Here is a 14,113-nt window from a genome sequence, read left to right as displayed (position 1 = left end):
TGCACTCTCCTCCTTCACCTGCATCAAGAGGCTCTTTAGTTCCTCTTGATGCAGGTGAAGGAGGAGAGTGCAAAAGTTGGCTTGAAACTCAGCATTAAGAAAACTAAGATCATGGCATCCGGTCCTATCACTTCCTGGCAAATAGATGGGGAAGAAATGGAGGTAGTGACAGATTTTATTTTCCTGGGCTCCAAGATCACCGCAAATGGGAAATGCAGCCAAGAAATTAAAAGACGCTCTCTCCTGGGGAGGAAAGCTATGGCAAATCTAGACAGCATACTAAAAAGCAGAGACATTACCCTAGCAACACAAGTGCGTATAGTCAAGGCTATGGTTTTCTCAGTTACAATGTATGGCTGTGAAAGTTGGACCATAAGGAAGGCTGAGTGACGAAGGATTGAGGCCTTTGAATTGTGGTGCTGGAGGAGACTCCTGCGAGTCCCTTGGACCGCAAGGCGATCAAACCGGTCAGGCCTAAAGGAGATCAATCCTGACTGCTCTTTAGAGGGTCAGATACTGACAACGAAACTCAAGTACTTTGGCCACCAAATGAGAAGGAAAGACTCACTGGAGAAGACCCCAATTCTGGGCACAATTGAAGGAAAAATAAGAAGGGGACGGCAGAGAATGAGGTGGCTAGATGGAGTCACTGAAGCAGTCGGTGTGAGCTTAAGTGGACTCCGGGGGATGGTGGAGGACAGAAAGGCATGGAGGAATGTTGTCCATGGGGTTTTGATGGGTTGGACACGACTTTGCAACTAACAACAAATTATTAATAGGGTAGGAAACAGAAACATTTTTCTCACTCTCATGTAATACAGTGGTACCTTGGCTCAAGAACTTAATCCATTCCAAGACTCTGGTCATGACCCAAATTGGTTGTGAGCCAAGTTAAAATTCCCCATAAGGTTCAATGTAAATAAAGTTAATCCATTCTGTAACTATTTTTTAATCAGAAAAATGTGAAGGAAAGTGACAAAGAACAACAAAGATCGTGGCCTTCTCTCCCCCACCACCCTGAGCACAGCCATCTCCCCATCCCCCCAGAATGACTGCAATTGCGCCCGTCATACCTGCATGTGCCCGTTATCCTGGCATGCTGGGGGGGGAGGGGTTATGGGAGCGAATGCTGGCACTTGGGGGGGGGGAGGTGGGCGCAATCATGCTGGGGTGGGGGTGGGGGGGATGGCCAAGATCGCAGTTGTGCTCCTGCAGGAAAGATGAGCGTGATCTTGGCCATTTCCCCCCCTCCACCCCAAGCACAATTGCGGCCATCTTTCCACTCGGGGGGGGGGGGGGGAGATGGCCACGATCGTGGTCGCCACCAAATGAGGAGTTCACGACCTGAGTCAAATTTTTTATGAAATTTTTTTTGCAACCCGATTTGGTTGTGAACTGAGGCGTTTGTGAGCTGAGGTACCACCGTACTAGAACCTTGGCTTCCTCCAATGAAGCTGAATGGTGAGAAATTCAGGACAAATGAAAGGAAGTGCTTTACAGAGCATAACTGTTATTACCTTTCTGTCCTGACCTTCTCGCAAGCACCTGATTCTCAGCTAGATAGGACTTTGGGCTTATCCAGCAATGCTCTTACATTCTGTCAATACTAATGGGCATGACATGGTCACATGGGTGGGCAAGGCAAATTTTACCATTTTCCATGTTCATTCTCTATAATTATTATTAAAATGTAATAAAGCAATTATTTTCTGGCAATAAGTTACTGATTTCTACACACACCTGCCACCCCAAAAGCAGGGGATCACATCAATATGCACGTACATGTGCAAGAACAAAACAAATAACCCCCTCCTCAAAAACAAACAAACAAACAAACAAACAACCACCATGAGGAGTCAGAAGTAGGAGGCGATGATAATTAAGATATGGGCAAAGGGGAGGGGACACCGCTGCTCATATGGGCATGTTGCCTGCCCCATATGGACAGAACAAGCACAATGCACATGTCCAAAATGTGCTAGACCCCCCGGGGGTGGGGCAATGAATTGCGATTCCCCTTGTAAGTTACAGTGGAAATGGATTTCTAGCTCGTGGAGCTCTGCATCTGTAAGCACCTTTAATATTAATAAAATTAAGAATATGTGACAGTTTTTGCAAGAAATAAGAAATGTGTTCCTTAGCAATAAACAAATGAATATCTTAGCCCATAGGAAATTAGTTCTAAGGTAACTTTGGTAAACCAAAAATATTTAACATAAAAAATGAAGTGTTTAAGAAGCCAAATTTTAGAATGTATCTTTTGCTATATCACATTGGTGTATTATTCATTCAGTCATACACGCCCTTGTAAGTAAGTAAGTAGATAGACAGACAGACAGTATAATAGAAGTACCTCTGTCACTGAAGTCATCCACCAGCACTATTTCAGCTATTAGTTCAGGAGGAGAGCGATTGAGAACGCTGTGCACTGTTCTGAGAAGTGATGACCAGCCTTCATTGTGGAATGGAATTATTACACTGGTGTTGGGGAGTTTTTCCAGATATAGCTTGCTGTTGCAGCTAGGAGATAGATGAACACAGTTACCAGCTTAATCAGTTTATGTGAAATGTACTACTATTACAGCAGTTCAAGTAATCAGTCTCAGAAATAGCTAAATATAAACATTCAGGTGACTAATGACACTTATTAGACCAATTCATGAAGGATTGTTCTCAACAGTTCAGGCCAGAAACACACATTTCAGAGCCCGTTCCCTACTACAGAAAAATAGTAGCAGCCAGTTTAAAAAAGAAAGCAAAATCTGTATAGCCAAGACATCAGTAAATATACACAAAGGAAGTAAATGGTAAATTGTAGGAATCTGTGAGCACTACAACTTAAGTTTTATTTCTTGGTGCAGTTTAAATTAAGGAATTACTGAATTGTCAGGTTTCTTGTCTAATGCAGTAAATAACTTGGCTTATTAAGATACCACAACTCCTGTGATAAAGAAGGTCAATGCTAGTTGGCATGGCACAAGGCAGAACACAAGACAATTGGAAATAGGAATGTTAATTTTTTTAGTAACAAGAAAAGTTTGTTCTTACTTTGGATGTCGTATGTCTGGTAGAGAGCGATTGAGAGAAATTTTTTCGCTCACAAAAATATTAAAGCCATTTTCCCTGTATGCTTGGTCCACCCGCTCAGCATCAGTCATAGGATATGGTTTTCCTTGTTCTCCATTTCCTAGAGACACAAAGTAATAGCAGTAGAGACATTAATCCTTATCACATCCTAACTGGACAGAAATTTGCCAGCAGTCAGAGCTGAAGAGACCATTTTGCCAGCTTCCTCTTTACTTCCTGCTGTTGGCAATATTATGCTACATTCCCTCACTGCAAAAGCACGATTTTCTAGCATCACACCCCATAACTCTTAAGCTACCTAGCAGCTGGGAGGTTGGCAGTGCAATGTTAAGGTCACTGAATGGTGCTGGTAAGAGATGTTGGCAATTTTAGCTCTGTGAAGTTGTTTACCTGCACAGAACTAGAACTAAATTGGAGAGAGGACATAGGTATGCATGTAAGCCTTCCCTTAATGTTCCTGTGTACCTAGCTCTCTCTTAGATCTTTTTATTATTCATGCAAAGAACTGCAAAGTGTCCTGTAAGTGCCTTTTGAAGATATGCAAAGGTAGAACACACCTGCAGAATTCTATGTAGGCACTGTTCAGCCCCATGGATCCTCCAGTATGCATTTTCTCAGGGGTTTATCTTATCCCCAGTGCTGTTTACATCTACATGAAACTGCTGAATGGAGTAATCAGGGTGCACTGCCCTCAGTATGCTAATGACACACAACTCTGCTTCTGCTTTTCATCCTTATCAGGTAAGGCTGTGGATGTGCTGAGCTGGTGCTGACTGCAGAAATGGACTGGAAGAGGGCTAAGAATCTGAAGCTTGATCCAGACAGGACTGAGATACTGTTGCAATGTGGCTCTGCAGACCAGATGGTGGGTAGCCAACCTGTTCTGGATGGGGATGCAATCCTCTTGAAGGAGGGATTTGTATCTTGTGGGTGCTTCTTGAGTCATCTATGACACTTGACTGGCTTCAGTGGCTCAGAGTGCCTTCTACCAGCCTCAGCTGGTGGCTTAGCTATGCCTCTGTCTGGACAGAAATAGACTGCTATCGATGATCTATGCTCTGGTAATCTCTATGCTAGATTACTACAATGCACTTCACAGGGGCTGCCGTAGAAGACTGTGCAAAATATGGCAGCCAGACTAACAGGGATGAGACAGTCTGATCACGTAACACAAATTCTGGCCCACTTGCACTGGCTGCCTATATGCTTCTGGTTTTAAGAGACTGGTTTTAACATATAAAGCCCTACATGGCTTGGAACCATGGTACCTTATGGAACACCTCTCCTGATCAGTCTATTCGAATCATTTGATTTGCATCTGGGGCCTTCCTCCAACTGCAAACTGCAAGGGAGGCCAGAAAAGAGGCAACGAGGAGGAGGGCCTTCTCAGTGGTGCACCCCCATTATGGAAGCACCTCCCTGTGGGGGGACCTGCCTGGTGCCAACACTGTCATCTTTTCATCATCAGGTTAAAACTGCCTGAAGCCCTGGATGTTGAAGGGTTAACTGCTAGCCTGGACAATAGATCTGCTTGGACCAGGTGGCAAATGAGGCACCCAGGCCACAGGAAGGCCAGCTAGGGCTTGAAGTGCAAAATAGCAGATAATGTAAATTATAAGCAAGGGCAAGAGAATTCACACTTCCCAGAGGCAGGAGATTGGGGGCAGTAAGGGCACAGAATTCTCACCTGGAATATGTCAGGAGATGTCACCCCAAGAGTTCCTCTCCAAAGAGAGGTTCCCTGTTGCTGCTGGAGACTGTGCTATCTTGCGAGAGAGAAGACTACGTGTGGTGTTGTATATTGTATTAGTGTTAGGTTAGTTACGCTTTGCTATTTTTGTGTCCGAGGTGGCCAAAATGGCCCATGGTCTTGGGGTAGTGCGGACTGTCTGAAACTTGTGTTTGTGCTGCTCTCCCATTTCCCCTTCCGTCCCCCGCTCCTTTCCTGCAAGAGGTTGTACCTTGTGTGTCTTAGTGCTTTTAGACCCTCCACCCCTATCTTGTGAACCCTTTAAATAAACGACTGTTGCCCAGCACTTGAGTTGTGCTGAATCCAGTGACTGGCCCTGGGATTTGGGGAGGTCTGGGTGAGGATTTGTCTAGTTTTTATTTACAACTCTGTATATTGGAGTTTTATATTGCATTCTTATTATCTGTATGTTATATTACTTTTTGTATTTTTGATAGATTGCTGTGAAGAACCCAGACAGCTTCAGCTTTTGAGCAGTACAGAAACAATAATAGCAGAGTGAAACAATAATCTATATAATTATAGTATAGGATATTGTACTATTAATAACAACAACAGTATATATTTGGCTATTGGGTGGTATAAAAATGAAATGAATAAATAAATAAATAAATACTAAAAACCCAAAAATGCAGGCATGCTGGGGACCAGAACTTATATGCATCCTCAGGCCCCCTCCTCATTTTAGTTCTTTTTGTCTATAAGACTTTTTTTTTCCAAAAAAGATAGAAACAAACGTATTGGATTTATTCCTGCCTACGGGTGTAACACATACCCCACCTTTCTTCCTCTTGCAAGGAAGGAAGCTTCTAAGTGTTTCTTCCTTTCCATTTCAGCCTCACAGAAACAACCCTGTGAGGTAGGTTATGTAAGAGCCTATGACTGGACTGAAGCCACCCAGACAGCTTCATGGCTAAGTGAGAACTAGAACCTGGATCTCCCAGACCCCCAGTCCAATGAGCCGACACGACATTACACCAGCTCTCAGGGTGCGCTAATTTTTCATTTTTTTAACTGTTTACCAGACAATGGAGAGAGCAAAAGATCATTAATTTGGACAATTTGTTTCTTCCTCCTGGGAGAAAAATGCTTCACATGAGGCAATCCTAGGCAGTGCCTTCAAAATCCTGCTGGTATTCGTCCTGCCCCTGACCTCTGCTCCTTTCACTATTTGGCTTTTGAGGACAAAGCCAAGTCTGGGGAATATTACAATTCTTCACCACATCCATCTCATTACCTGGCAGCTTGCCACTCTATAATCTGATCAGATACTGCACTGTCTCTGTTGCAGCCACGCGGCTGCCACTGCTGCCCACCTAGTCCTTCTTACCTATACCGAACTTTCCACTCACAGGCGCTGTTGTGCCAGGAAAAAACCTATCAAAATCAGGGCCCACAGCTCACTTATGATGGCTGCTGGAGCTTCTCCCACATCTTCTGTTCTTCTCACAGCTCCGGCCTGTAGTCTAAGTCTATGACCAAGTGCAGAACTGCTACAGCCTGCCTCCAGTACATCCCTGCCACTTTCAGGCCTGGCACCTACCATCCTTGACAAGCCAAACAGAGCAGGAAGACACTGCATGCCTCCCACATGCACAGGCCACATTATTTCATCTGGATTCCCAATTATAACTTATAGTATCTACAGTGCTCGCCTGCTCCCTTAACATTTACTGCTTCCCTTCCTTCCTATTTAGTTCATGTTTGTGGGGCTTTCGCAATGAAACCTTGGCCATTTGAATACTCCCTCCCTAAAACCAGCAACGTCATTTACTGCTTCCCTTCCTTCCTATTTAGTTCATGTTTGTGGGGCTTTTGCAATGAAACCATGGCTATTTGAATACTCCCTCCCTAAAACCAGCAACGTATCCACAGGAATACTATGCTGCACACAGCACTTCCTTTCCTTGTTATCCTATCCACTGTGAGACTTCATGTTGCAGCATCATTCAGGTGATTAGACCTACTTTTTGAGCATGAAAAAGCAGCATACCAAAGTGGCTACCTGAGTACCCACCCCAGGCTATTTCTTGCTATTGCCAAGTCAAGAAAGTCTGAAAACTTTTGATGTGGTACTTTCACCAGTTCTTTCCTTTGTAACAATCACTTCTGTAGACATCTGGCTATAGCGGATCGTCATACATATGAAAGACATTAGAAGCAGTGGGAAAGTGTTCTCAACATGTGCCCTGACGCCTGCCATAACTTGCTGGGAAAAGCCAGCTGACTTCCTTGTAAACTGTAAACAGTCATTTCTCCTGGGCTCCTTGAAGTACATCCTCCCCTAATACCTTGTGCTCAGCACAATTTTATCTGTAGGCTATGAATCAAGGTATTACGTGACTAAGATCAAATGACTTGTTATACATACCTGTCCGCTGCAACTCTCTCCTTATAGCATCTCTGTCATGCCAGTCCTTTTTCCTTTGTCCACTGTCAAGGTAAGTATCTTTTGGATGGAAACCCTTTAAACAAACACGAATGATGTTATATTTTTGTAGAAGTGCTCAGAAGATTAAGCTGAATGACCGATAAATCTCACAGCTTCATAGAATGAGAATTTCAGCAATATTTCACTTGTTTCAAACTACGCCACATCAATTTCCTATGTGCTGGGCAATGTAGGTCACTGTCGGTAACTTTTGGGCTCTACATCTGCTATGCGTGGATACGTCCAATAAGCTGCCCTGAAAGACTATTAAAAAGAGTGCTTAGGTAACATGTATGAAGTGCTCTGAATACACTCTAAGTGCTATCATCATTAGTACTGTTACAATTATAGAAACATTCTGGGAGAAATAATGATGCATTAATAATTACTGATTTGAGCATCACTAGTCTTACACATATTATCAATTAATAAAAAATAAGCAACATGAAACCAGTACTTATTTATTTTACAGAAATGGGCAGAACTCTACAGAGAAGACACAAAATCCATGGTAGCACTATGCCTTTATTAAGAACAGTATTTTTCACAAAAGAGTAAGACAATGTGAGATTTCTCCTGAATACTTCACTAGATCTGATGTTGCCTCATGTCTGATGCAGAGCTATTCATACGCTTGCTTACTCTTTTGCAGCACTGTGGCTGGTGCTACACTTGAGTAGCTGCCATGTCCCACAACCCGACCACAGGGTTGTGCTGGGTGGGTTTGTGGGAGTTATAGCCCAAAACATCTAGAGGATACCAGGCCTCAAAATGCCATTCATTCATTCATTCATTCATTCATTCATTCATTCATTCATTCAGAGAATGTCTATGCCGTCCCATTCGCCAAAGCCTCGGGGCGGCTCACAATCATAAGAAGTTTTAGAAGATGTAGGGAGCCTTCCATTTTTAAGCTAGAGGCAAGCCTACTAAAATTTGGGAACTATTAATTTTGGGAGCTATTAAGAATAGGATTATGCACTGAAAGCAAGATTTGGTTTAGACCTGGAAAGAGGCTCAGGCTTATTTGGTCCCCCAGAATGAAATTTAACAGAGAAGTGAAGTTCTTCATTCAGGAAAAAGAAATCAAATGCACAGGCATAAAATGGAAGATATGGCAATAGTACATAAGAAAAGGATTAGAATTGTAGTCAATCCTAAATTGAATGACTCATTAATGTAATGTGGTTGCCAAAAAAAGGCAAATGCAATTTTAAGTTGCATCAATAGAAGTCTAGTTTCAAAATCATGGCAAGTAATTGTTTCACTCTGGTCAGATGTCACCTAATATACTGCCTAGTTTGGACACCACACTTTTAATAAGGATTCGTATGAACCAGAACAATTTCAGAGAAGGAAAATAAAAATGATCAGAGGACTAGAAAGTAAGTTGTATGAGGACTGCAAGATCTGGGTATGCCTGGCCTTCCGAAAAGAAGAGACTAGGGCTGAGCTGAGGGAGATATGGCAACACTTTTCAAAGAATAACTTTTCAAGTACCCAAGCGGCTACTACACTGAAGATGACCGATGGAGAGAGCCTTGTTATCCAAGGCAAGAGGACAGATAATAATGGGCTTAAGTGACTAGAAGGCAGATTTTGTTTGATCAGGAAAAAGCCTAACTGTCAAAGCAGTCAGGCAATGTGTCTCTGTTTCTAGAACTATTCTGCAGAGACTGGACAAGCCATTTGCCAGTGATGCTTGAAACTGTATTCCTGCACTCAACAGGGGGTTGGACGAGATAAACAGCCCCTTTGTGCTGGAAAGCCAAAGCTTTGTATATTTTACCATTGACTATAATGGGGTGATCAACAAATGGATTTTTTTTTTTGCTTTTTTTACAGATTTATATTGAATTCTGAGTCACAGAATCCCTTTCTAAGTGAATCCATCAGGAAGATTTGGGTGTGTGTGGAGGGAGGGAGGAACAAATGGAAGAAAATGCATTTTGGAGTACCAAGCAAAAATAACTGAAAGGGAAAAAACCCCATGTGTACAGAACATTTACTTTATCTGAACTTGAGGAACAGAATCAATAGAAACTGTAAAAGTCATGCAGTAGTTTCTCTAGCTTTCCCTTTCTAACTCCCACACAGGGCAGTAAAGTGTTTCAGAGCTGCTGTAATGGGGGACAGTTCAATATAATTTTATCTGGTCTTTTCAGCTTCCCCTAGGGTTCCTCTCAACTGACCCTTTCCGTTCCAAATGACCAAATAGCATGGGGAACAGGTATAAACAGCTTAAGGATTAAAAGAGAATCTTGCATTGCTAGACTTTGGTAGTATAGCTTCAAAGTGTTCAGCTCTGACATCCTGTCACTGACAGAATTCCTGAACTTTGCTGTCCCAAAGAGGGTGGAATTCAGCTTACCTGTTCCCAGATACACTATATTTGTGGAATTACAGCAGGGCAAACTGTGTGAGCTACAGGATGAGTCTACCTGAAGATATAGCAAAGAATCTTTCAGGAGTCATGTGGCTTTGTTTGGAGTGGCATTTGAGATTCATCAAAATCAATTTTCAAAATGAGACTGACCAAAATTCTATTTTAATTTGCTTATATATATGCAGTCCACTCAGAAAATTACATGCATTTTTTTAAAAGGGGGGGGGGTCAATGAAAAGACACAGAATATACTGTCTATGTACAAAATGGCCAAGATAAATAATCCATCATATTTTGATTTCTGGTTTCTGATAAAACAGAGTATCAAGAGTCCTGAGTTTTACAGGTTCCATACTTGTGTTCCAACAAGAAAACCATTACAACACAATCCCATGAATGTTTATTCAGAAATAAAACCTACTAAGTTTAATAGAGCTCATTCCCTTATAACTGTGAATAGGATTATAGCCCAGGTATCCTTTAATCACAGTCTTTGTTTTTATGCATAGAAATAGGTATATATAAACCTACATATTTTTGACTAAAACATATGTATATGCAAGTATCTAAAATAAAAATATGCTAATGTTTTCCTTTCCATATAAATAAATGTAACAGTAAGGACAATAAATTACACTAGGAATAAACTTATCAATACCTACTGTGGTATACTGTCCATGGGCTGTTCTGGACTGCCAAGGGAAACCCTGAGAAGACGACTCAGGGGATCAGTGTGTCATAACTCTTAATAGTTCTGTTTCAGAGAAAGACAGATTAACCTGACTTTGGATTTTTTTTCCTGCTTAACAATCCAGAGAATGTCACCTAGTTACTTCCAGCACAAAGAGAAGAATGGCCTATTAAGGAATACAATGTAGACTGATTTAAACTGATTGCTGTAAACAGACCTCCCTGAGGTCCACCAAGCTTTACCTAAGGTACTGCCAAAGGAATCCAGTGACTTTCAAAGGCTAAACATACAAAAAATGGAATTTTAATCTTTTGTTTAATCTCTATTTAGTATGCCTGGTTCCAACTAGAATAGAAGACTAAATTGTGTTATAATCCAAATGTTTCCTGCATTTCAAAATAACAAAACAATTCTATAATTATATAGTTTCAAAAATGTTCTTCTTCTGTGTAGGCTAGAAAATCAGTGTTCAAAACTGCGTGAAGAGCTTCTGCAAACAGCGGCAGTTCACTTTTTCAGAACATCACTTTTCCCATGTAGAAGACAACCAAGTCATGGGAGGTGATGGAGCCAGTACATTCCCCATTCTTATGTGCTCAGCCTACACAGATAAGGGATGCTTGAATAAGTGTAAAGCCTCTTTAATAAATAAATTTGTTGGAGTCTTACGGAAACAATGTAGAAACAGTGCTGTGTTACTTCAAGGCAACAGTATATTTTACAGAAATAATGTAGTTTTTCTTCTGTGATTGGATCATATTTTGTGAGAAAAGCTCTCATGAGGAGGGTTTCTTTTTAAATACACAATGAACAGATGAACAGACTGAAGGAAAATTGTAGTAGGTATCCATTGTTAACAAAGCACAGTACTCTGCATCTAATCATTAGTTGAAAGAAATCTAGTAGCCTGAGAAGTGCAGCTGGAAGCCTATTCTCACTCATTTATGCCCCATCTTTCTTAAGTAAGGCCAAGGGGGCTAACAGCAGCAGTGCTTCCAGACAGGCAGCGGCTAATTCATTCCTCTTCTGCTGTAAATTACACATAGAATTATGGCACTGCAACTGACTATCTACCTGAAGTGTTGCTCTTTGAATGTGTGTAAGTGCATGATTTGTCTGCAGTAATGGATGTGCCACAGCCCCAGAGGGAAGGGGGGGGGGTCAATTCGCCTAAGCAGATGCCCCCTGCCCACCACTGACCAAAGCCCAGCTGATTACAGTGCACTGCCTCAGCAACCAAGTGGTGTCAGACAAAGCTTCTTGGAGAACCCAGGAAGTTCCCTTTCTTTCCTACAAAGGAAGCGATTTTGCTGTGTTGGGAAAATTTGGGTAAATCCTGTCTGAAAAGCATTACTTTTGTGTGTGCTTTTGAATTGTGGGATCAAATCCTGTCTTCCTTCTCAAAACCAAGCTGTCACTGTTTAAAATGGCAATAATTATTAAGATATATGCATATCTCTAAAATGAACAGCACTGAAAATCCACAAGGCAACAATGAATAAAAGGGATATTAAATATTTAAGTTTCCCTGTAAGATATATCATTTTGAAAGCTGAAATGAATGTTTTTAGTGTTTGTTTTTGAATAGCAATGATAGTTCAACTATGGAATCACCACTGAGAATGCTCTGCTTTGGCAAACACCGATCTCTTAACGATGGCCTTGAGACCAGAGCCCTAGACACTCACGAAACACATAAGCAGGCTCAGCTGAATGCACATGGTCCTTCAAACAGCCAGGTCGCAACCTATTTAAGGCTTTAAATGTCAAAAGCAGCATTTTAAATTGGCCCAGAAAAAAATAGGCAGTCAATGTAACTGTTACAGAATGTGTGTGACATGTCTTATTTGTCCAACTGGAAGAAGCAACCTAGCTGCCACCTTCTGCTTCAGCTGAAGTTTCTAAGCCGTTACAATTGCAGGGCCGACTTTCTGCATTCGTTGCTTCTTCTGAAGCAGCTGCCGACTGCTGGCGAAGGTTAAATTTGAAATTGGATGTAAATCAAATTGATTCACTGATTGTGTAGAAAAGGCTTAATTAAATTATTACTGTGTTAATATACACACAAAAATGAGCTTTCATTAGGTATCTGGGCATGTTTCACAAAGCATTCATTCCTGTGTATCCAAATTTTGTTCAAGTTTCCTGCTTGAAAGCTATCTCCACACAGTATCCACTGAATTTTAAAACTCTGTTCAAATAGGTGAGAAATAAGGCATGTGAGTAATTAAAAAAGGAAATTATGCTAGTGCTTGCAGCAAGTCATTTTTCCAGAATGTCTCCTTTAAGATCACTTGTACCAAATCACTTTGTGACTTTCCAGAGTCTGAAAAGCTCACTGAAGATTCCACTAGGGCAACTTCTGTGAAGAAAAAACCCAGGGGCATGCATATCGCTCAGAATCACAGCACTCACACCTACAGTGATTTACCAAACACAAGAGTGGGTGTGATTTTGAGGATAATCTGATTTTAGCCTGTCTTCAGTAGGTTGGATAGCAGTACTTTTTAAATGCCCTTTCAAAAAAATGTATACTGTACTATCTTATAAAATAGTAATAACACATGGAATTTGCACAGAGCTCTTGCAATGTTCTAAGTAACTGGCAAACATTAATTTATTGCAATCTGCACAACAATCCCCCAAAGCAGGTCAGTACCATCCCTTTAATGCAGATATGCTTGCTGAAGCTGACAGAAGATGCCTAAAGCCACCTCTGATATCTATGTTTAGATATGTAATGTTTTAGTTTTTATTCTCTGAAGGTTTGAGTGGGTCTAGCTTTTTCCTAATATAGCCTTAGAAGGCAATACGGCACCTCAAAAGTTAGTTTTCTCTTTTTGTACAACAACAAAAAGCACTTCAGTAAAACACTGCATGAAGTATGCTGCCTATAAAGCAGAGTCTAGGGTGGTCCATACATTCAGCAGGTAAGCTCACCCAATATTAAACACACTCAAGGGGTGTTACATTACCCTGCTCATAGCTGAAGTGAGACTTGAACCGGAGATTTCTTGGCTCACAATCTTTTTGCTTAGCCACAATGCCGAACTGGTTCAATGTGGTGATAGACTAATAAGTGGAATTTAAATTCCATTTCTGTATTTATTGAAAAAATGCAAGAATTACAAGAAGGTCCATGTGCATGTAAATGAAAGTAATGCTGACAGTCAAACTTTGTTTTTGCTGTAGCCATTCCCTTTACAAGAGATGGCTCTCTTAAATAAGTAACTTAGTACTATACCTGGTTCTTTCTCACATGCACAAGTTTTCTCTTTGGCCTTAAACTTTGGGTTGGCATTTTACCTTTTCTGATTGCAGTAAATCTCTCATACATTTAAAAATATTTAAATTCATACTTGCAATCCAAGTTTTCCTTGTATAGTCCATATCGGAAGATAGATTAAGTGTTTTTCTTAGGTTATGAAAATGGCACCCTGGCTGCATAAACATACCTGTTTTCTTTAGATAATTAATCTAGAATTATTTCATTCCCATTTTTCTGTAATCTGTATCATAACATTTGACAAGATCAGATAAAAACCCTTCCTTATATAAAAAGCCATATTTTATATTAATAAATATAAAATACCTATATTAATATAGGAAATGAAACCACACTTGAGCCCTTGTCCAAGCAAGTGCTTGCCGAACAAATAACCACTGATAAGGTTTGCCAGCCAGTTGGACTTGGAGGAAATCACTTCCTCAGAGCACTCACTGAAGGAAATTCTGCCTGTTTTCTAAGATTTTCCAAGTTCTGATTAT

General features: G+C 41.0%; 1 protein-coding gene across 2 annotated transcripts in view; it reads right to left on the bottom strand.

The window, feature by feature from the left end:
* GALNT10 (polypeptide N-acetylgalactosaminyltransferase 10) overlaps nt 1–14,113 on the bottom strand; it is a 78,228-nt gene that overhangs the window by 45,211 nt on the left and 18,904 nt on the right. For both annotated transcript variants that reach the window (XR_006416673.1, XM_044450925.1), the window contains exons 2-4: nt 7,209–7,302; nt 3,049–3,187; nt 2,354–2,520 (exon numbers count right to left, since the gene is read on the bottom strand). Coding sequence is in view for 1 of the 2 variants with exons in the window: in XM_044450925.1 (XP_044306860.1) it covers nt 2,354–2,520; nt 3,049–3,187; nt 7,209–7,302 (400 nt within the window). In the remaining variant the exon portion in view is untranslated. The remainder of the gene's footprint in view (nt 1–2,353; nt 2,521–3,048; nt 3,188–7,208; nt 7,303–14,113) is intronic.

This window comes from Varanus komodoensis, unplaced genomic scaffold (genome assembly GCF_004798865.1).
Source record: "Varanus komodoensis strain SLA01 unplaced genomic scaffold, ASM479886v1 scaffold6_1, whole genome shotgun sequence".
Taxonomy (NCBI): domain Eukaryota; kingdom Metazoa; phylum Chordata; class Lepidosauria; order Squamata; family Varanidae; genus Varanus; species Varanus komodoensis.
Note: the sequence above shows the minus strand (reverse complement) of the source record. Positions and strands in the feature narration are given on the sequence as shown.